A 25,059-nucleotide genomic window follows, 5' to 3' on the forward strand; every position below is an offset into this window, starting at 1 on the left:
GACTGAATAGTAAATTCCTCTAAAACCTGAATGTAATCCTGAAGTTTAATTTTGTTCACGAGACATTGTGCGAATACATGAGATATAAGGCAATATAATATTCTGTCCAATTACTGATCTATAAATATTAATAATAAAAGTAATTTTAAAATTAGGGAAGGCATAAATATATATCATAAAAGACATATTGTCAAAAAATGTATGAAAACTCAAAAACTGAACATCTGCATGTGTGCAGCATGAGAGTGTGAGAAAGAGAATGTATGTACAAATCTACCTCACTTGATCAACAGCTCTCTTCTGTCAGGGACCATGCCTTTCTCATCTTCATGAATATGTGGTGAATAAAATAAAGAAATTTTTTATTGATTATGTTGGTTTTGATGATTATGTTCCAAATATCACATTCATCATCAAATTCATTTAATAAGCATTGACTATGTATCAGCCACTGTTCTAAATCCTGGGGATACGACTTTCAAGAAAAAATGAAGCCCCTGTCTGCATAGAATTTAAATTGCAGGTATAAGGGATTAACAGACAATACATACAACACACACACAAGTACAATGTATCATCACATAGATAGTACTCTGAAGCAAAATAATGCAGTATAAAGGGATACACAGTATGGAGAAGGAGAGAGAAAACAGAAGAAAGGGAAGGGACAGAAGAAAGAGAGAGGGAGGGAGGGAAGAACAATGAATAATGTCTTTGGTAAAACTGTCAAGGATGGACTCTGATGAAATGACATTTAAACAGGATTTGAATGAAGTGAAAACAAGCCTGTGGGTATCTGGGAAAAGAAGAGTCCAGGCAGAGGGAACCCAACAAAAAGGGCCTGAGGTAGGAGCCTGCTTGACATACATGATAACGAACAGTTAAGAGGACCGATGTAATGCAGCAAAGTGACAGCTCATAAACATTTGGATTTCCAATCTATCACCTCTCCAAGGATTTAAAAATAACTGCTTCAATGAGCTTTAGCAAACTAAGTATCTAAACCAGTACAAAATCATTCAAATTAGTGGTTTTAAAGGCATAAAAAATAAAACCTTTATCTGAATGTATGTACTAAGGGTACAACTAACAGCCTCAAGTATACCCTTGAAAAGCATGACTTAGAAGGGTCATCTCTTCCAACTATACCTGGGGAGGAACACATACACACTAAGTAAGTTAGAGAATCCAAAACAATACAGAAAATCAAATGTTATAATAAATCTCCCAAAAGAACTGAATTTTTTTAGATAGTTCTTTAAAATAACAAATCAAGTCACCTCCAGATACAAAGGTTATAATTAATCCTCCTAACACATTAGTCATAGTAATTCGTGTATTTGGTTAGTTTCAGCTTTTATTTTTTAATTTAGGTTTTTCAAAATAGTCAGGGGATCACAAGTAAGGAGCGCTATAACACTCCAGTACAATATTTTTAAAAGTTTTGTTTTGTTCAAGTTTCTTGGAGGTTTCAGAAACTCAATGGAAGATAACTGATAAAATTTAAACCAAGCTTCTATTTTCAGTAATCTTGAAAAGAGGAGCTGGAGGTGGTAGTGGGAATTAAAACTTAAATTTAAATATGTTAAATCAGTAACTTTGGAACACGGATATACACCCACGTCTGTTCCTACCAAATTTTCATTTTATATTCAAGAAAAATATCTAATTTGCATCGAAGTCATGATTCTGGTATTCTGTACTCAGGATTACCCTTTTAAAAAAACTCAAATTTCACTGCAACAAATATAAAGTGTATACTGAAAAATTCAATTGTAGTAGTTTATAATACACATTCATGCAATTCAAATAAAAAGGCAAAAACAGATTATTTGTACACAGTAATTAGTTACAGCAAAGGTTAAGCATTAAGGCTTAAATTAGTGTACATACAGTACCTTCTTCAAAATAAAATCACTACCACAAATAAGCATATCTAAACAAGATCTATCCATAAGCATCAAACAAATCATTTCTCATTGAAAAAACTTATCACAATATATGTAATTATATGAAAACTACTCAAAATCAGTTCCTTCATTCCCCTGTTATCGCCCCAAGAAATAGCAGTGATTCCTTCATACCTTTAGAATAGTGGTTCTCAAACTTTTGGTCCCGGGATCCTTTTACCCTTTAAAAATTATAGGACTCTAAAGAGCTTCTGTTTAAAAGGCTTATATCAATATTTACCGTATTAGAATTAAAAACCAGGAAATTTTTTAATTATTTAAAGTAACAATAACAAATCCATTATAATTTAATTATTTAAAAAATAAAATAAAATTTAGTGAGAACAGTGTCGATGTTTTCACATTTTTACAGATATCCTGAATGTCTCGCTTAATAACAGACAGGTGGATTCTCGTATCTGCTTCTGCATTCAATCTGTTGTGACATGTTGTTTTCGTTGATGCACACGAAGAAAACACAGTCTCACACAGATAAATAGTTGAAAAAGTGGGGAGTCTCAGGAAACACCGGCAGTCCTCAGATTAAACCTGACAACTAGTGCTTCAGAAGTCATTTATGAAGTATCTACTAAGTGTCTAATTCAAGTCACTCTTCATACTCTCCAAGATAAGGCCTAATAATCAGATCATAAAACCAAGTAAAACTCTATATTGTTCAGTGCAGAGCAGTTGCCCACATAGCATAGTTGTAGCACCATGCCACTCAACTTCCTCCTAAAAGAAAAATGTAATTGCAGGTGCAATGAACATGGTAGTCTAAAACATAACTCCACATTTAGTACGTGCTGTATATTCCAATTTATATTTAAGGAAGATCTGAGCTCTATGGGAGAGTGCCGGCTCACAAAGGCCACTCCTTCGGTTAGTCATACAATCAATCTGCATTCTATCTAGTAACAAAACAGATCTGAAGTAATTCATTCCCCTTCCATTACTAAGAGAGGAGAAGCTAGGGAATATTTTCTCTCGTGACCAAGAAAAGGTCGAGTTATTTTTTTAAAATAGCACTATGACTAAAACCAGTTGCCGTCAAGTCAATCTGATGCATGGTGATCCCATGTGTGTCAGAGTAGAACTGTGCTTCACAGGTTTTCAATGGCTGGTTTTTCAAAAGTAAATTGCCAGGCCTTTCCTCCAAGGCACCTCTGGGTGGACCAGAACCACCAACCTGTGGGGCACTAAGTGTCTGCATCATGGAGGGACTCCAGCACTATGATGAGAAATCTGAAAAGCCCAGTTCTGTCATTCTGTGCTTTTGGATATATTTATTAAAAAAATTAAGTCTGGCTGTTACTATGTGGCTTCTTATTATACCCATTTGCTTATCAGTGAATATGCATTACTTAAAATCTGGGGACAAAATTTTAAGTACCATTCCCTTTCAATCCCATTTTGTTCTCTAGGCGAAACTGTTAGCCTTTCCTAGAAGCAGTCTGGTATCGTAAAAAAGTACTCGACTGGATTCCAAAAAATGGGATTTTGGATTTCTAATGCAGTGCTGTATCTACTTCATTCATTAGTTATATAATCCTGGGTTGGCATTTTATTTCTCATTAGTTATATAATCCTGGGTTGGCATTTTATTTCTGTGGGCTTCAGTTTCCTCATTTTTAAAACAAAGGCGCTGAACCATAAGATATGAAAAAGTGGATCCTTTTTAGAAAGAAAATGCTAAATTTTCACCACCACTGCACTCCCTCCCTTCTTCCTGTCCCAGTAACTTTTAGCTAACTGAACTTCAAAATAATTAAATATGTAGAATATTAGAAGCTTTAAGAATTTTTTTTTTTCCTGCTCCAGCTCTTCAGAGCCATAGAATTCCCTTTTCCCAACACTCATGCACAAATCTTGACCCTTTGGGACAGTTTAACAATGCCCAAATTCTACTAAATAGAAACATATATTTCCCCTAAATTACCAGCCTAAGATGGCTTTCCTCTTTGAATCTAAAGATCTGTACGTACATCTATCTGTGCATACTTCTACCACTGTTAAATCGTAACTACTAGTATGCTAGTCTGATTTCCCCACAGGGATTCTAGGTAACTGCCTTTTCCCTCGAATCTATCACAATATGTTCAAAAGTATCACCTAATTATCAATATTATACAAGGACATACTAGAGAAGGGGTGTATCGATCAAAAGAAAAACTCTCAGTTTATGTCAAATCCAATTATGACAAGTATAAAGGTTTACTAACAAGTTCACAGTCACAGATAAAAAAAAGTTCAGTAAAAACATTTCTAGAATTTTGACAAGCCCTTCCTAGCTGCCTTTTTCTCCCACATCCTCCTTAGAGTGCTCTCATACATTTAGTACATATGTTCCATATATTTCCTTCTCCTCCCTTCCCACCTCCTAGACTAAGAAGTATCACCTGTCAGAGATCAAGTTCAAGCATTTCACAGCTCATCCTAAAACTAGAAAAAAAGATTGCTCACTAGTCTTCCTGTCTCCAAAATGCTCCAAACTCAACAATTCCATAAGCATCATTCTAAAACAGAGATCTGATCAAGTTACTACCCCACTTTAATTACTCTTCCCAAGTTTCACATAACCTACCCCCCAAAACGTCTAAACATTTTGTCATGGGTTGAATTATGTCCCCCCAAAAATCTGTGTATAAACTTGGTTAGGCGATGATTCCCAGTACTGTGTGCTTGTCCTCCATTTTGTAATTGTAATTTTACGTTAAGAGGAGTAGGGTGGGATTGTAACGCACCTTTACTCAGGTCACCTCCCTGATCCAAAGTAAAGGGAGTTTCCCTGAGGTGTGGCCTGCACCACCTTTTATCTCTCAAGAGATAAAAAGAAAGGGAAGCAAGCAGAGTTGGGGACCTCATACCACCAGGAAAGAAGCACCAGGAGCAGAGGCCATCTTTTAGACCCAGGGTTCCCGTGCAGCAAAGCTCCTGGTCCAAGGGAAGAATGACCAGAAAGACCTTCCTCCAGAGCCAACAGAGGGAGAAAGCCTTCCCCTGGAGCCGATGCCCTGAATTTGGACTTGTAACCTACTAGACTGTGAGAAAATAAATTTCTCTCTGTTAAAGCCATCCACTTGTGGTATTTCTGTTATGGCAATATATTTCATCATGTATTCTCACAGAACTGAACTGTTCTTCCAATTTGTGCTATTTAATGTCACCAGAGGCATCAAAGTTTTAACACAATCCAATTTGAGAAAGAATATGAAAAACTTTAGAGGCTGGTCATTGTACATATATGAAGCAGTTTTCAAAGTAGATCTAACTCTTTTACAGTTTGGCTGCTATGATAACAAATCAAACTTTTAAAATGGGTAAGTTAGGTACCTGAAATACCACTAGAGAAAATACAAACACATAAAAAGGCACACATCAACAATTTCTTATATAATTCACCCAAAAAGGTCATAAGTTACAGGCCTCAAAGTACCTATTATTGCATTTAAAATTGTGTTACAAGGAGAAACAAATGATCTGCTGAACTGCATATTAATGCTTTATCTAAGATTTTTAATCAGTGTATTTCATATATAATAATTGATTTCATTAAAGATTTTATGAACTTTTCATATATCGACTTTTAAACTATCAGTAAGAAATAGAAAATAAATAATTGACAAATGTAGGCACAGCAGCAGGGAGTGTAGAAATAGGAGGATGCAGAAAATTATAGTATGAAACACTCAAAAACAGACTAGAATTTAACTAATACATTATCTCCTTCAGTCACTTTTTTACAAAGATTCTTGAAGAATTACTTGCCACGATACATCACGTAACGTCATAAAACAAGTTTAACTGAACTACTGAATTTAAACAATGACCAAAAAGAAATCCAGCCTAGTTTTTAAACTCACATTTCTTAATATTAAGAAGTCCCCCATAGCAGCATTAACTGCCTTCTGGAAAAAAATTCCTACTTCCGAGAATGAAAAATATATGTAAAAAGAAAAAGTACGTATAGGAAGATGTTCATAGCAGTTACTGTCAAAAGATAGGAAACAACCTAAATGACAAGTAAAAACACAATGGTTAAGTAACCTATGGTATGTTCACTTGGTAAAATTAGATTTCAACTATTTTAAGAGTATTAAGACTATATATAAACACTAAAAGTGCTGGAGTGGGGAATGTGAAGAGGACTTTTCAGAGGCTTCGGATAAGTTTTCTCTGTATTCACTATATGCAAGGATTACTTTAATAATGTAAGAAAATAGGCTAAATTTTTTTCCCAAAAAGTAAAATAATGGACATGTCATAAGTCATTATTAAGACAATTTAATAGTAATAGTCACACAATAAATTGCTATGGAGCTACTAAAAGGAATAGAAATTTATTTAAGAGTATACTTATATGGGAGGATGCCCAGAATGCCTGTTAATTGAAATACTAGTTGCATTAACAAATGAATATGATCCCACCTATATTTAAAAAGTACATATTTACACACACATGCTATAAGTATGTTTATTTTTACAGATATTTTATACATGGGGTTAGAAGACTTTTGATTTATATTTCTAGGCTGAATTTTTTTATTAAAACAAGCTTTTTTTTTTTGTCAAAAAGACATTGTGTTTAATCAGGGCTAAAATATAGAATGGCATTATTCTTTAACAAGATGCACATGACAACGCAGTACTACTCGGCAATAAAAAGTACAAACTGCAGATACACGTAACAATATGGAAAAATCTCAGAAACATTACGCTGAGTAAAAAGAAGACTTATTCAAAACAGCACATATGCTACGGCTGATTCCGTTAATATGAAGTTCCAGAACAGGTAAAATTAATCTACAGTGGAAATAAATCAGAACAGTGCTTGCTTGCTTCTATGGGTAGATTCGGCCTTGGAAGAGGAATGAGGTAATTTTCTGGAGGTGATGGTAATGTTTTTCATCTTTATAGGGAACTGGGTTACACAGATGTGTATACTTTTGTCAAAATTCATCAAGTGGTACACTTAAGATTTGTGCACTTCAATGTATGTAAATTTTATTTCAAAATTTAAAAAACTATAAACAAATGCTGAACTCTAGTTAATAATACGTATGCTGAAGTCTTCAGAAGTGCACTGATGTCTGCAATTTAACAAACATCAAAGAAGACAGATATATGAAAAAACCAAATACTGCAAAATATCAATCTAGGTAGACTCTAGGTATTGGGTATATAAATGTGTCACTGTAAAATTCTTTCAACTTTTCTGTATATTTGAAATTTTTCATAATAAAATGTTGGTGCAAAGGGGCAAGCAAAGATACTCAGAAAAATTCTGAAAAAGAAAAGTAATGAAAGCCTTACCAGAAATTATAAATTATCAAAAATTAGGAGTGTTGTGTACAACCCTCTAAGATACAACTAATGGTCTCTATTCATCGGGGGCAAAAGAGAAAGAAGGAAACCAAACACTCAAAGAAGAAACTATAGGACTGTCTACAAGAACCAAAGCCTGGCTGGAATATCACAAGAGACCACTACTCTCAAACAACCAACCAAAAACAAGTCAGGCTATGAAGTTACAGTGTTTTTAGAGCCTAAGGAGCACAAGAGCAAAAAAAAAATCTAAATGAACTAACTGAACTCCAGAAAGTGACAAGCCCTTCAAAAGAGAATAAACCCAGTTGCTCTTATTCCTAGCACACTGGCAAGAGGAAGCAGGATCTGCCATAGGTGGATGTAAAGGGAAATAAGCCAAACTATTATTAATTTCCAACTCACAGTGACCCTATAGGACAGAGGAGAACTGGCCCACAGTTTCCAAGGAGCACCTGGCGGATTTGAACTGCCAACCCCTTGATTAGCAGCCGTAGCACTTAACCACTATGCCACCAGGGTTTCTATGAGTCAGAATCGACTCGACAGCACTGGGTTTGTTTTTTTTATTATTAATTTCTTCACAGTAACATATGGGCTGTCAAGACAGATTAGAATCCCAAAGACCCTCAGTGACAGAGTGAGTCTACACCCAAAAACCAAACCTGTTGCTGTCGGGTCAATTCTGACAAGTTCCAACCAAAAGCTCAGAAATAGTACAACAAAACTGGAAGCAAAGGAAACTAGAAGAGATAGACCGAGGTCCTCCCAGGTTTCAATGACCAAAGTCTAGAAGAGGCAAGAGGAAAAGCTGAGCAAAACTCCTCTAAGGCATTTCAAGCTTTCACAGACTACTGGGTGGTTACCCTACAAAAGGTAAGGTAAGCAACAATGCTGAGAAGACAGCTCCGAAAGTAATGAAAGTAGGAGGTAAGCATGAAAAAGAGATCTCACAACTCAAAAACTTGGTGGCAGGACTTCAAGCAAGGAGAGATCATCCACAGTTCCAGAAGCTGGGAGAAGGGGGCGGTTAGAGGTTATACACAGGCAGGTAAGCAGAATCTCGCTACTGCTCAGATTCTAGGCCCTGCCAAAGGGTAAATTCTGATGCTGCCCTCAAAATATTTGAAGCCAGCGGTGAACTGGATCAAAGACTAAAGCTATTACAAAACTGAGAAACAGTTTAACTATAGGGCAATTGACTCAGCCTCTGCTCTAATGATGACAAAAGAAGGGGCATGCCCTTTAGTGAAAATAAATCTTATTTACCTCAGTCTCTACAGTTCTTTTAGATAAAATGTCCAACACAAAACCAAAGAAGGCACACAAATAGCAATAAAATGGGATCCACAGAAAAGGAAAACAGTCAATAGAAGCAGACTTAAGAGATGGCCCAGATACAAGGATTATCAGACAAAGACGTTGGTGCAAATTGTTAAGCACACAGCTGCTAACCAAAAAAAAAAAAATTGGCAGTTTAAACCCACCCAGAAGCTCCAAGGAAGAAAGACCTGGTGATTTGCTTCTGTAAAGATTACAACCCAAGAAAATCCTATGGGGGCAGTTCTACTCTATCACTATGAGTTGACATCAACTAGATGGCACCTAACAACAACATGATAAAATGCCAAAGAATTCATTGGAAAAGGTAAAGGGGATGCATAAAGTGATGGGGAGTGCCAGCTAACCCACAGAAACTGTTAAAAAAAAAAAAAAAAGCCATGTGAAATATGTATCAGGAAAAAAATGCACTGGATAGACTTTATGGCAAACTGAACATTTTAGAGAAAAACATCAGTGAACAAGAGCACAGGAAATAAAAGCAAAAGGGACACAAATAATCTTTAAAAAACATCACAGATCTACAGGGCAATATCAAAGAACTTAACATACAAGTAACTGGAATCTCAGAAAAAGAGGAAAATTGGCAATTCAAACCATGTTTGAAGGCACAATGGCCAAGAATTTCCCAAAACTGATAAAAGACACAAAACATAAAATCCAAGAAAGTGGCAAACCCAAGCAGGATAAAACACACACACCTTCTCTCTCCTACGCATATTGGAGTCAAACTGGTGACCAAATAAAAACAATCTTCAAAGTAATCAGAAGAGAAAAATACGGACACACATACAGGAGAACAAAGATGCAAATGATTGTTAGTTTCTCATCAGAAGCAATGGTATATTGTTAAACAGCTGAAAGGTGTAAACCCAATGTCCTCTGTTTGGCCTTAAGAAAGTGGGAAAAGAATTACAAATTAAACACAAAAAAAGAAGGAAAAAACAAAAGCAGTCATTAAAGAAACTATCAAAATAGAAAATGAAGACAATCAATGAAGTTAACAAATTATTTTTGGAAAAGATAAATAAAAGTGATAAACTCCTAACAAAACTGATCAAGAAATAAGTGTGCATAAATTATCAACATTAGGTATAATAAAAAAGGGTGGTGGTATCACTATAGATCCTACAGTCATTAAATGGATAGTAAGGGAACGATATATACAATATACCAATAAATTTGGCAACTTAAGAGAAAAATTATTGAAAAACATGAATTCCCAAAAGTAAAACAAGAAATAGAATACCTAAGTAGATCTGTATCTGTCAGAGACTAAATTTGTAAAAAAAAAAAATCTGTCCCAAATTGAAAACCTCATGCCCAGATGACTTCATTAGTAAAGCCTACCTGGCATTTTAGGGAAGAAACAATACCAGTACTACGTAAGTGTCATGGATTGAAGTGTCCCCCCAAAATATGTCAACTTGGCTAGGCCATGATACCCAGCACTGTGTGGTTGTCCTCCATTTTGTGATCTGACTTAATTTTCCTAAGTATTGAAAATCCTAATCTCTGCCCCTGGTTAATGAGCCCAGATTAGGTTATGCTAAAGAAGATTAGGGTGGAATGCAACACTCTCCCTTAGGTCAGAGCCCTGATCCCATGTAAAGGGAGCTTCCCTAGGGTGTGGCCTGCATCACCCTTTATCTTACAAGAGATAAAAGGAGAAGCTGACAGTGAGGGGGGACCTCCCACCACCAGTAAAGAAGAGCCAGGAGCAGAGCACATCCTTTGGACCCAGGGTCCCTGTGCTGAGAAAGTCCTAGACACAGGGGAAGACTGATGACAAGGACCTTCCTCCAGAGCTAACAAGAGAGAGTAAGCCTTCCCCTGGAGCCGACATCCTGAATTCGGACTTCTAGCCTCCCAGACTGAGAGAGAATAAATTGTTGTTTGTTAAAGCCCTTCACCTGTGGTATTTCTGTTACAGCTGCACTAGATAACTAAGACATTAAGTTTTTGGCTTTTTTTTTTTTTTTTTTTCTTGAAAAAGAGAGGACAGAATCCTCCCCCCAACCTGTTTTAATATCTGTCAATTTGGCTAAGCCATGAATCCCAGTATTGTACAATTGTCCATCATTTTGTTATCTGATGTGATTTTCCTTTGTGTTGTAAATTCTACCTCCATGATATTAATGAGGTGGGATTAAAAAAATGGCAGTTAAATTAATGGGGCAGGACTCAATCTACAAGATTAGATTGTGTCTTAAGTCAATCTCTTTTGAGATATAAAAGAAGCGAGCAGAGAAACATGGCGACCTCTTACCACCAAGAAACAAAAGTCAGGAGAATAGCATGTCCTTTGGACCCAGGGTCCCTGTGCTGAGAAGTTCATCAACTAAGGAAGACTAATGACAAGGATCTTCCCCCAGAGCCAACAGAGACAGAAAGCCTTCCCCTGGAGTTGGCACCGTAAATTTGGATGTCTAGCCTCCTGGGCTGTGAAAGAATAAATTTGTCTTTGTTAAAGCCATACATTTGTGGTACTTCCATTACAGCAGCACTAGATAACTAGGACAGGAATGCAAAAAAATTTACCATAACTAAAACAATCACAAAAAAGGACAAACTTGGAAGATCCACACAACCTGATACAAGACTTACTATAAAGATACAGTTAGCAAAAGACTATGGTATCGGCATCAGAAGAGACAAACAGATCAATGTCACAGGACAGAGTACAGTCAACTGATTTTTAACCAAGATGCCCAGTCAATCCAACAGGAAAAGGAAAGAATTTTAACAAGTATTTCTGGAAAAACTGGATATCCTTACTGGGGTGAGAGAAGCCCTGGTGGCACAGTGGTTAAAGTGCTCAGCTGCTAACCAAAAGGTCAGCAGTTTGAACCCACCAGCCACTCTGAGAGAAAGATGTGACAGTCTGCTTCTGTAAAGATTTACAGTCTTGGAAAGCACATGGGGCAGTTGTACCCTGTCCTATAGGGTCGCTATGAATTGAAATCTATTGGACAGCAGAGGGTTTGGTTTTGGTTGGAACTGGGGTAGGGAGAACTATTAGCCTTATTTTACTCCACACTCAAAAAAATTCCCTTGGAGAGGGATCACAGATCTAAACATAATATCCAGAGTCATAAGATTCTTAGAAAACACAGGAGAATATTTTCATGACTCTGGAAAAGATGAAGTTTCTGGGACACAGAGAGCATTAACCATAAAAGAAAAATTAATACAATGAACTTAAAATTTTAAATTTCTGATCACAAAAAGATACCATTATATATAAGCCACAGATTGAGTAAAAATATCTACAGTATGCACATCTGACAAAGAACTTACATGTGACTATATAAAGAATCCTACATATCAACAATAAAAACATAGCTCGGTTTTAAAAATGGACAAGATTTGAACAAACACTTTAGAAAAGAAGATATATGATACTCAATAAGCACATGGAAGGTGCTCAACCACATCAGTCATGAGGGAAATTCTAACAAAATAAAAATGATAACTAAATGGAGAGTCTAAGAAAAAAAATGAGATGCTATTTCACATCCACTAAAACAAAACAAAACAAAAAACCTGTTGCCATCAAGTCGATTCCAAAGAACTACCCCTATATATAGGGTTTCCAAGGAGCAGATGGTGAATTTGAACTGCTGATCTTTTGGTTAGCAGTTGAGCTCCTAACCGCTGCACCACCAGGGCCCCCGCATCCATTATAAAGCCTAAAACAAGCTGACAGCATTAAATATTGCTTAGGATGTGGAGCAACTAGACCTCACCTGTATTGCTAGTGGCAACATAAAATGGTTCAACCACTTTAGAAAATAATTCGACAGTTTCTTAAAAAGTAGAGCATACGTCTATCCTATGAGGTAGCAATTCTCCTCCTAGGTATTTGCCCAAGAGAAAATATTTCCACAAAGACTTGTATAAGAATATTCATAGCAAACAAGAAATGCTGGCGAAGATATGGAGAAACGGCATCTCCTATCCACTGCTGGTGCTAATGAAAATGTTACAGCTACTATCGAAAAGTCTGACGGCTCTGCAAAAAGTTTAAACATGGAACCACCACATACCCAGCAATTCCACTCCCAGGTATATACCCAAGAGACTTGAAAGCAGTGATGCAAACAGATACATGTACACCAATGTCTACTGCAGCAAAATTCACAATAGCCAAAAAGTGGAAACAACTGAAATGTCCACAAGGAGATGAATGGATAAACAAAATGTGGTACAGGTAGTCCCTGACTTACAACATACTCAAGTTACAATGTGCTGCTCCAGTTACAATGAGCTGCACTTACAGCTGTCTTTTTTATCATTAGGAATATGTACCACCTACAATGCTGCAGCACATAATTTGCTGATGTTACCCTTCTCAGATGTTCACTTGCAGATGTTCAAAGATTGGACTTATAAATATACTGAAAATACAAGGCAATAGTAGTGAAAACTAAGAAAATTAAAAAAAAAAAAAAAGAGGTATTCCACTTACAACAGAACTGACTTATGATGGAATCGTCAGAAGTGAATTATGTAAAGTCTGGGACTACCTGAATATACATACAATGGAATATTACTCAGCCATAAAAAGATATGAAGCCCTGCTACATGCTACAACATAGATGAACCTTGAAAACATTATGCTGAGTAAAATCAATCACAAAAGGACAAATATTGTATGATTTCACTTAAATGGAATATCTGGAATAGGCAATATCTGCATAGAAACCAAAGTAGGGCAGTGGTTAAGAGCTTCAACTGCTAACCAAAAGGTCAGCAGTTCAAATCCATCAGCAGCCCTTTGGAAATGCAATGGGGCAGTTCTACTCTGTCCTATAGGGTCACTATGAGTCAGAACCAACTTGAAGGCAATGGGCTTGGTTTTGGTTTGCCCAGGAGTTAAGCAAGAGGAGGACAGGTGTCATTATGCAGGAAGCACTGAGTTTCTGTTTATGGTGATGGAAAACTTGGCAATGGATATTGGTGATGGTTGCAGAACACAATATAATTGATGTCATTAAACTGTATATGTGAAAACCACTGAATTGGCAAACATGCTATACATTTATAGAAAGAGAGCAAGAGAAACATACTACAGAAAAAAAAGAATATTCACTGAAGCTATACTCATAAACATCAAACACTGGACAGAACAGAAATATCCATCAATTAGAGAATGAATAAACAAGCTGTGGCATAAATTCAATACTGAATCAAAAAAAAAAAAAAACCAAACTCACTGCCATCGAGTCAATTTCAACTCAGAGCAACTCTACAGGACAGATTAGAACTGCCTCGTAGAGTTTCCAAGGACTGCCTGGAGGATTCAAACTGCCAACCTTTTGGTTAGCAGTAGTAGCTCTTAACTACTATGCCACCAGGGTTTCCAACAGAATACTAGCCAGCAATAAATAAACTAATAGAAGCAACAACATGAAAGCAAAAAAAGCCAGATACACTACCTAAAACACATTTACTGGTCTCATCTGGAGCAAGAGAAAAAGACGGAAATCAAAGATTCAAAGAAGAAACCAGTCTATAGGACCAACTGCCTACATAGCCCATGGCTTCACCTACCCAAAGACCAGAAGAACCAGATGGTGCCCAGCTACCACTACTGACATTCTGACCAGAGCCACAACAGATGGTCCCAAATAGAATGGGAGAAAATTGTAGAACAAAGCTCAAAATCTTTTTTAAAAAGATCAGACTTACTGGATGAGCAGAGACTTGAGGAAGCTCTGAGACTATCGCCCTGAGATATCCTTTAAACTTTGAAATGAAACTACTCCTGGAGTTTGCCTTTCAACTAAATAACAGATTCGTTCATGAAATAAGCAGTATCACCTGTAAGTACTATGCTCCTTTTATATAATTTTTTTTTTTTTTTTTTAAATAATCTTTTTGAGACCAAACAGTCAACATTTACCCTAAAACAAAAATGAGAAGGTAAGGGGTCAGGAAAGCAAGAATAACAGAAACAACCAGAACGGGAATAAAGACAATGCTAACACAATGCGGTAAGTGTAACCAAAATCACCGAACAATATGTGTAGAAATTGTTAAATGGGAACCTAATTTGCTGTGTAAACTTTTACCAAAAACTCAGTAAAACATTAAAAAAAAAAAAAAAGTACGTATTATTCCACTTACATGGAGTCCAAAAACAGTCAAAATTATTCCGATAGAAGCTGGGGGGGAGGGGAGGGGGTGCCTGTAAAGGGACATGAGAATCTCTTTCTAGAGAATGTTCTAGACCTTGCTTTGGGTGATGATTACATAGGTGTATATAACTGTTAATTGAACTGAACACTTAAGATGTTTATTTTATTAATTATAAACTTTCATGTGGCAAATATGTACACAGCAGTACTATTTGTCTAGGTCATCAATGGGAGACAGTTAAATTATGGTATATTCACACATTATACAGCCTTAAAAAAAAAAAAAGCAAGACCTTGATGTTTTATGTAGAGTAATCTCCAAGTATGTTATCAATTGTTTAAAAAAGGAGAAAAAAATAAGTATACGTATTTGCTTGTACAGGTAATCCCCGGCTTATGATCAATTCAGATTTCGAGGAATCGCACTATCAACTACCAGTGTATCTGGGACATTACATCTTCCCAGGAAGAAGTTAAGGAAAAATGTATGCAGGGGATATGGAAAAAATTGCTGAGTCATGTGAACATACTCTAAGCCCCTGGTCGGTATAATATGCTGGAAAAGATCAATGGGAAAATCGTCCATACAACAAAAACACTGAATTTAGAACCTTATACACTGCCGATGTGGAACAGCTCACAGATCATGAAGGAAGGGAACTGACAAATCACGACTTAATAGATTTTGAAGAAGAAATGCTGAAGAAGAAAGAAATAATAAGAAAGAGGAAGGAGAAAAGTTGTCAAAAATTGTTTACAGTGAAAAGATAGCTGGAGTTTTTTCTAAATAAACCAGCAGCTTCAGTTGCTTGAAAATGTGGACCCAAACGCTGACCGCTTTGTTAAGTCGATAGGCAGATTCAGGAAGCAGTGAGATGTTACCACAAAATATCTGAAGCAAAAAGGGAAAGGATCATACAGGCAACTCTCACTAATATTCTGACCAGAGACGCCATCCCCATTCCCAGGGATAAACCAGATGATGCAGAACCTTGCACAAGCAGAGTTATTACTCCAACAGACAAAATGCCAGTGTCACCCAGCTCATCTTCATCATTGAAGGAAATTTTCATGCTGTGTTTTTTAATTATGTATGTCTGTTAAATTTATATGTAATGTTTCCCACCCCCAATGACAAAGACTGGACTTATACAGATGTTGGTAATAAAAAGTAGTAATAATGAAAATTAAAAAAAAAGAGAGACAACTGAACCTATGTCAGAGCCAACTTTTAACAGTCACTGGAAGGGAACCCTGTTGTAAGTCGAGGAGTAAATACATAAATTATCCATGTTAGAGTCATGGAGTAACAGATCCAGAACTTATTCTATTATTTCACACACACACACAAAGATGCTAAATATAATCCCAACTTAAAAACACCATAGTTTTATGCAAATAACATGCACCTTCTATGTCTGTCTGCCAACCGCACTCCGCCCCACCCCGTGGGCATCCTCACAAGCATGCTATGCTAATTTTTCTTCACAGCAACATGTAAAAAAAAAAAACTGACATAGTGGCACCTATGAAAACACGGCGGGGCGGGGGGGGGGAGGCGCAGGGTAGTGGAGGGCCCAGCCGGTAATCAAACGCAGAAGGCACACTTTATTCGTGTAAAAAATACAGTAAACTTTTACTTGTCTCAGAAGTTGATTATTTGTAACGGAAGTTGATTATCTGAACATCTGTAACAGATCTTTCCACTGAAATAAGGTAGCGAGATGGCAGTAAAAATCTAGTGGTAAGAATTTAACATTCATTTCTCTCATTTATGATCTCTTCTCTGAGACAAAGGAAGAAGGGAGAAAAAAAAGTTCAGGAAGCCATCTAGCTCAAACTTTCGTGATTCTCAGTATGTATGCACCAAACATAGGAGTACCGTATTTTCCACTCTGTTCATAACATTGTTTCCTGGTTTACACATTAAAATAATTTTATTTGAGAAGTACTGTAAAGCAAAGATAAAGTACTAAAATATATAAATGCTAAATGCATTAACTCTTCAGCACTCAGATGAAAAAGCCAATAGAGGCTACACCAGCAAACGTGGCAGTAAGAATCCACTAGTAAAAAGTAAAGGAGGTGAAGAGGGTAACGAAAAACATTTTGTCAAAATCTACGTAATGTTAACTCTTCTACCAGCTGTACAATTCATCAGATTAGTATTATGCAGAATTCTTTTTTGTGCAGCTCATGCAGGCCTGCAAACTTGCACACAGTAGCATCAAAAATACTTTTTAATGAATAAATGTTAACATTCTTCAGTATATCATTTCCCTCCAGAAAACAATTACCTGAATTAAATTTAAGCTTTACCTAATCTGAAGGTGCTATAAGAGAAACAGACCTAGAGACTAGTTATTCTTCAAACTGCTGCATCTCTGTTTCTCTGGAATAAAATTTGAAATAAGTAGGGTGGAATTTTATAGTTCTATACAAATAATTGCCTTTCCATCTGCTTAGGTCATGGGTACACAAGCTACAAATTCCAATTCACGCACTTACGCACTTACTACTCTGATGCATGCCACGCACAAGGTTATCGTGCTAGGTGCTGTACAGAACAGGGAGACATCTAACTTTTAAGATTTGGAGTCTGTTTTCAAGAACCTTAGACTGTGATAATGCAGCTAAAACAAGTAACAACTACTAAACAAGTGTGTAAATGATAAGTGTCATAAATTATGCAAATTATTGCAGATGGAGAAAAGTTACTGGGCAGACGGGCACTGATACAACCTGGGCAGATTCACAGATAGCTTTCTGGAAGAACTGGCATCTCACAGTTGACCTCTGATTTCAATATATATAAAGGAAATGCAGTGTATCATAATGTCTTAACAAGGCTCTAGAATCAAAATGTCTTGTTTTGAATTCTACCTCCATCATTTACTATGAACAGAAAATGTTAGTTAACCTTCCTAAAACTCAATTTCCTCATCTTTAAAGTCAGGATGAACAGAACCTAGCTCACATACAATCAATGCAAAATAGATTGGCATATAATAAACACTCAGCTAATGTTACCTATTATTTAAAGTGTAAGAAAAAGGGGGACAGTACAAAGTGAAAGAGAATTATAAAGTTCAGCTTTGCTGAAATTAAGACTCATAAAAAGTATGAAGACAAGCTAGAAAGGTAATATGAGGCAGATCACTAGAGTCCTGAAAGCCAAGCTAGGAAGTATGCGATTTACCACACAAGAATACTGTACGTTTTTACCAAGCAATAAGCTCTAACTAAAATTGGGCACACATGTTGGAAGGCTAGAAGGGAGAAAAGACTTGGTACAGAATACTAGGTAACGGTGTTAGAAAGAACTGTCAAAGAGACAGAGCTTGATGGTTAAGTGAATGGGGGATAGGGAGTAGAGAGAGAAGTTAAAAAATAAAATTTCAATTCTAGGTAATTTGAAGAAATATAACTGGAAATAAGTGAATACAGTGAACATTTATTTTCAGAGATATAGCCTGAAGTTCTGGTAAGAAATCCAGGTGGATATACAGCTAATAATTGAAAATAAGTACTTAAGGTTTTCAAGAAAGGCTAAGTTTAAACATATTCATAGGAAGAAAGGCCTGGCGATCTACTTCTGACTATCAGCCAGTGACAACTCTGTGGATCACGACAATCCAGTTCACACTGATTGCGGGGGTGGCACGGGACAGGACCAGGTGGCGTTCCATTTCGCTGTGCGTGGAGTCACCATGAGTCAGGCAGGGCCCACCCCCCCTACAGCAGTGAATGTCAACATGAAAAATCAATGCGTAAAGTAGAGGCTCTTGCCTGGAGTCCATTAACAGGCTCAGGTGACTGAAAAAGCTCCGAAATTCAATGCAAAACTTTATGTTTATGCAAAATCACAGGGAAGGGAATGTTTAATTCAACTTTCAAAGGCTCTACAACACAGACAAATACATGCAAAACCATTTATAAGAACCAGTGGTATAAATTATAATAGAAACCATCCATGGGAATGAATGAGATGTCGGTAGTTTAGACAGTTAAGAAAGAAAAAAAGACATGGGAAGAGAACTTTGAAAAATACAATTAGAAGGCAGGGAAAGGAATTTAAGGCGATAGGACTGATTCTGAGATGAGAACCAAAGATTCAAGACAAATGAAAAGATTTTTTTTTTCAAAAAGTGGCATCAACAACATCTAATGTTACATATATAGATCAAAGAGTATAAAACTTACATAAAGTATTTATATTTAATAAACAAATCCACTGGTAACAGTAAAGTAAGCAATTCTGATTGACTACAAGAAGAAACAACTTTTGGCATTAAGAAGTAAATGGTTGGAGGCAAATAACTGAAAAATGAAAGGTTAATTTCTGATATGTCAGGATTTACTGGTAAAAGAAAAAGCAAGCAAGAAAGTGAAGTATGCTTTGTTATTTGTTTGTTTTCTTGATGTTATTGTTGCTACATTTGTTTTCCTTTCTTAAGAAATGGGAGATTAACTCTCTACACCAATCAAGACAATGGAAAGGGAAAGATCAAAGGAGAGAAATGGGATCAAAATATAAGGAATACAGATCACCTTGCAAACTCAAAAGAACAGTTCTTCCTACAAGACAGGAAGAAAAATAAATTTCAACTGGTGAGAAAGATGTAGTAGCAAGTGTCATTAACGGGGAAAAGATGACCAAAACACAGGAGAGTTTCCTTCATAAACTCTGTAAAACACTGATAACCATGACGTGAGGAACTTAAGGCTGTTCCTTTGCAACAACAGCGGATACCATTATGAAAATGGAACGGTAAAAATTAGTATACAGTAATAGGAAACACTAAGGGAGCTGCATCATGTAAAAGTTAACTAGGGATATGGGCTTGAAATCAGGAAGCTTGAGTTTAAATCACTGCTATAGCTGCGTGACTTTGGGCAAGTACCTTAACTTCATGCTTCAGTGTCTGTTTCAGCACATGTGAAACGGAGATAAAGCTTACCTCATAGAACTCTGAGATGATACATACAAAGCATTTAAAACAACGCATATGAATGTTAGAAAGCAGTGGTAGCAGGAGTGGTGATGACAGTAATAACAGTAGCAATAGCCATGTAACCTATCTGTGTTTATCTACCAATACTTGAGGGACAGGACAGGCTTTTAAATGATGGGCCTCATGCAATCCTCTCAACTACAAAAGGAAGCAATTATAAATTTCCCCACTGTATCAATAAGGAAAGGGAAGGTTCATTTGCCTAGATCACTTAGCTAATAAGGAGCTGAGATCTGAACACTGCTCATGAGGTCCCCACGAGCTAGTGGCAAAATATATAGGGCAGCTCACAACAACTATGTGGATGTAAAGCTTGTTTCTCTATACAACACTACCTCCACAGCACTACACAGGGGAAGGACCACAAGACTAGGTATTCTGGTCTTTACCACTAAACGCACACGATCTGGGCATATCATCAGGTCTATCTGTCTCTCGGGCCCTGGTAGCACAGTGGTTAAGAGCTCAGCTGTTAACCAAAAGGTAGACAGTTTGAATCCACCAGCTGCTCCTTAGAAACCCTACAGGGCACTTCTACTCTGTCCTATACAGTCGCTATGAGTCGAAATTAACTCGATGGCAGTGGGGTTTTTATCTGTCAATTTTATTCTGAAAAATTAAGGGGCTGGATTAGATCCTGAAGCTTCCCTTCTTTAGCTAAAAAAGTCCATGACTTTACTAAACTATCACATTTAATGATGTGTAAATCCATTAAAAAAAAAAAGTTTTAAAATATAGGAAAACATCGTTTTGCTTTTAAAAAACCAAAAACGTTGAACAACAAAAAAGAGCTTAAATCATTTCTAGGACTGCACTTTATCCAAAAAAAAAAAAAAAAGAGGAAAAACCAACATCTAGTTTTATGTTATTAGTAAGTCTGATTAAGCAAATGTTTGAGACAACAAAATATCAACCTTAAATTTCAAAATGATGCTTTTAACACCTACATTTTCAACAATTTATGAAAAAGAAAATTCAGAACCCTGATAAACCTAGAGAACCTCTAATCAATATATATATATATATATACATACACAATATACATAGACCCGCAGAGACTTATTTCATGTTGAAACTACAACCAGTTTTTGTTTTTTCGTAATGTCAATCTGAAAATTCTACTACCCTAAAGCCCTTCCCTGGCTTCACACTATTTTTTTCAATAACATCCCAAACCCTTAACATGACTCCATAAAGCCCTGCATGATATGTTTTCTTTCTCTCTTTGGAGCTATCCACCCCCATGCTCACTTTCAATTCCTCAAAGAAACCTTTTTTTTTTTTTTTTTTTTCATTTTAGGTCTTCATACAATCTGTTCTTCAAAACCTAGAAAGAATGCTCTTACAAGCCCCAGTCCCAATGCTTTGGCCTCAGCAAACTGCTCTTCATCCTTCAGGCTGAGATGACATGTTACCTTTCCAGGGAAACCTCTCCTGACCTCTCAAGACCTGTATTTTGAAAGCATTCCAGACTTCTCCACAACATTCAGTATACTTGTAATTACTTGTCCAACATCTATCTTCCCTGCTAAATGGGAAGCAACATGAAGATAGTAATTTTATGTCTTGTTTCCTACTATTTCCCCCAAGATCTAGCACGCTGCTTAGCAGAGATTTAGACGCTCAATAAAAGTTTGCTGAATAAATATATTCAAAATGCGGGACAAGTCCCAAACCATGAGCTACTTTTAAGTTACACCTTAACTTTGGTCCTTCAAATGTACCTCCCTCAAGCAGGTGCTATTTGGCAATTACAGTTTTAAAGCAAGGCAAAAAAAAAAAAAAAATAGTCCCTTTAAATAACGAACACATATTAAAGTTTCACAAAATCAAGACTAGAAACCACTGGTCTTAAATAATTGGAATCAAGTTTTATAAGTCATGGTCTAAAAGAATCCACCTGCAATGCAATCAAAGGAACAGGAACTTGGATAATGGATTGATTTTACCACAGCAATGTGTATTATAGAATGACAACTCCCAAGTCCTACCGCCGCTCTACCAGTGGAGCCTTATTTATTCCAACAGTAACTATAGTACTATAGACACCTGAACAAGCTATACAATACCTGGAATATACTTCATTAAAAATAAAGGAAAATTACAAGCATACATACCAAGTAGTTATAAAATAACCTCTTTTAGGCTAGCAGAGGAAAAAAATAGTAGTAAAACTGATAATTTGAAAACTGAAAGCTTAAAAAAAAAGAATGTACGTCAACCACATTAGAAGATTTAAAACAGGTAAGAACTGATCTAATTTTAACTCTGCCTGTTTTGTAGAGAATAAGGGGTTAAGAACAGAAGTAAGGAGACTATTCTGAAAGGTACTGCAGGCAGAATTGATAGCAGCTATAGTCAGCATCAGAGTGATAGTGGAGACAACCCAATGTTTCATAAGTAGCTCTGATAGAACTTGCTGACCGATTGGATGTGGGAGATGAGGGAAAAGGAAATAAAGGGTGATGCCTAAGAATTTAGCCTATGTAACTGAACTGAACAGGTGGTGGAGCTTGGAGAGTACAGGATGAGGGAGACGAGGAGGGTGGTTGACTTTGGTCATTACCTATGAGGTGTCTGATACACATCCAAGTGAGATGTCAACGTGGAGTTCATGTAAGTGGCTCTAAGATTTGGCAAGGTGGAGTTCATTGGTGATCTTGGCAAAATACTTTCTCTAGAGTGGAGTGGTGCAAATAAAAGCCTTATTTCAGCAGACTGGAGAGGAAGTGGGCACTATAGTACAGTGGTTGAGAGGGATAACTCTAGAGCCAGAATGGCTAGGTTTGAACTTGGCTTTGTTGTATAATGTTGGGTATATTTCTTTACTCAGTGCCTCTGTTTCCTCATTTGTAAAATGGGCAAAAGAATGAACACATAGTAAGAAAATTTTAAAATAAAAGTATTCAGAAACAGATCAGTTTTAAAAATGTTTTTGGGTTCACACTAAAAGTAAGATCCAAAGTCTTGACCAAAGTCTAGAAGATCCTACATGATTTGGCCCCTGCCTACTTTTTTTTTTTTTTTTTTACTTCTCCAATTTCATGTTCTTCCATTCTTTCCTCCAACAGTTCGCTCCTTGCAACTACAATGGCCTTCTTTCTCTTCCTAGAACATACTATATTCATCTCTAATGCAGGATCTTTGCACTTGATGTTCCTTCTGCAAGGGATATTCTTTTACCAAACTTAGGCATAGATGGCTCTTTCCCTTCCCTTTAAAAAAAAAAAACAAAAACAAAACTCACTGCCATCAAGTCAACTCCGACTCACAGCGACCCTACAGGACAGACTAGAACTGCCCTATGGAGTTTCCAAGGAGCGCCTGGTGGATTTGAACTGCTGACCTTTCCGTTAGCCAAACCCACTGCCGTGAAGTCCATTCCAACTCATAGCGACCCTATAGGACAGAGTAGAACGGCCCCCTAGAGTTCCCAAAGAGGGCCTGGGGGATTCGAACTGCCGACCTTTTGGTTAGCAGCTATAGCACTTAGCCACTACTTGGTTAGCACCCGCAGCTTTTAACCACCAGCCACCAGGGTTTCCTCTCTTCCTTAGGTGTTGCTCAAATTTCACCACCCCATGTGAAGTAAGCCCTACTCTAATCAATCTTTTACATGACCCTCTATTATTACAATCTTCACAGCTCTTACGATCATCCTAAATTATATTATTCACTTGTATACTATGTATGTCTTGCCTCCCTTGGAATATAAAATCCATCCCTGATGCCTCCCACAGTACATCATAAAAACTCAATAAATGTATTAAATTGAATGCACTTTCCCCATTACATTTTAAGATGTCTACTGTATATCAGCCAATTCTGATAAAGCACCTGGTCCATGACATATTTTGTATGTACTAACAGATAACTCCTTAAATTTTCCAATCTAGAACACTGCAGCACTCTGAAACCTCTCCACATTCCATCTATAGTATCCCATGTGAAACTGCTAAATATTCCATATGGGTGGAGAATGTATTTTCTCCCTCCTCTCTAAGCCGAACGAACGTGTAGGCGGGAAAAGGGAGTTTTACCGGGCACCTTAACACCTGTTACATCTTCGATCAGTTAAGAGGTGCCAATGAAGCACAAAGCACATGGAAGACATGGCCCTTCTTTCAGGGATCATTTAGGTAAGAGGAGTGATTTATACAAGAACTATCCTAATCTCTAATAAGGGCCGGTTCATTTCATTTAAAAAAAAAAGGTAAAATCGCCCGTGAGCAGGGGGTTATGCTGGGATTCTCCAAAGAAAAGAAACAGATTTTAGGGCCCTCGGCAAATACAAGTGTTTGGAAATTGGGTCGGTCTACACATAACGGGAAAACAAGAGCGAGAGACATCGGCTGTAGTATCTACTGAGCGATAAAAGAAAGGTCACAGTTCAGGCTCTCAGGGGTATCCTGAACCTGAAAGCGAGGCGGAACAGAGAGGAGAAAACACAAAACCCCGGGATCTCCGTTTACCGCTTCGGCCTCCACCTCAGGCACTTGGGGAAACTACACAGATCTGTGGCCGCCTATCTCCCACGGCCATTCCTACAAGGGGATATCCCTCAGGTACTCACATGGGCTCCAGAGTCTTGCTGAGCCAGGACTTGAGTGCCTCGAAGTTTTCAATGATCATTTTAGAAACCATCCACTGCGGCCCCGAGGCCCGTCACACTCCTCCTGCGCCCGCCCAGGTCGCAGCCGCTACAGCCGCCGCTGCCCCCGCCCCCTCCTCCGCGCGCTGCCCGCGTGGGCCGCGGTGGGAGGCGCCGGTGGCAGGTTCCCGCGAGCCCCGCTGGGCCACCAGCTCCGCGGGGGCCGCGCAGGCCGCGAGTCTACGGGGTGCCAGGAGCTCTCCCTCCCCAGACCCCAACCCGGGCTGAGGAAACGACGGTTTGCCCGGGCCCTCCCCCTTCCCTGCACCCCAACAAATCTTCCCGGACCGGGAGCGCGATACGCGCCTAGACCCAGGCTTTCTCTCAACCTCGAGACTAGGTGCTTGTTGACAACGCAGAAGAGGCAAAAGCGAAGAAAGCGAAGACTAAGGGCAGCTCAATGGGAAGGATTCGGGGGGTCTTCCCGGCTCCCAGCACCCCCAAGAAGATGGCTGCCGATAAATCTCGCGAGAATTTATGAAGTCTCGCGGTTTGTCCCGGAGCCTGCTGGGAAGAGACGTAAGATCACCGGAGAGCGCGCTGGGAAGTTGGGTAGCTCGGAATTTGCGTGCTTGGGTCGTGTGGGTTTTCTGTTTTATTATGCTCTGATTCTCCTAGTGAATGAAGACTTTGTT

The 25,059-nt window shown here is 37.7% G+C and overlaps 1 protein-coding gene across 11 annotated transcripts in view; it reads right to left on the minus strand.

Moving 5' to 3' along the window:
* Positions 1–24,446, minus strand: part of RBM26 (RNA binding motif protein 26) — a 97,380-nt gene extending 72,934 nt beyond the window's left edge. For all 11 annotated transcript variants that reach the window (XM_049852921.1, XM_049852925.1, XM_049852924.1 and 8 more), the window contains exon 1: positions 24,347–24,446. In XM_049852921.1, coding sequence (XP_049708878.1) covers positions 24,347–24,417 — 71 coding nt within the window. In that variant the 5' untranslated portion in view covers positions 24,418–24,446. The remainder of the gene's footprint in view (positions 1–24,346) is intronic.
* Between the last annotated feature and the right edge of the window lie 613 nt (positions 24,447–25,059).

The sequence above is a fragment of the Elephas maximus genome, chromosome 14 (assembly GCF_024166365.1).
Source record: "Elephas maximus indicus isolate mEleMax1 chromosome 14, mEleMax1 primary haplotype, whole genome shotgun sequence".
In the NCBI taxonomy this organism is placed as follows: Eukaryota; Metazoa; Chordata; class Mammalia; order Proboscidea; family Elephantidae; genus Elephas; species Elephas maximus.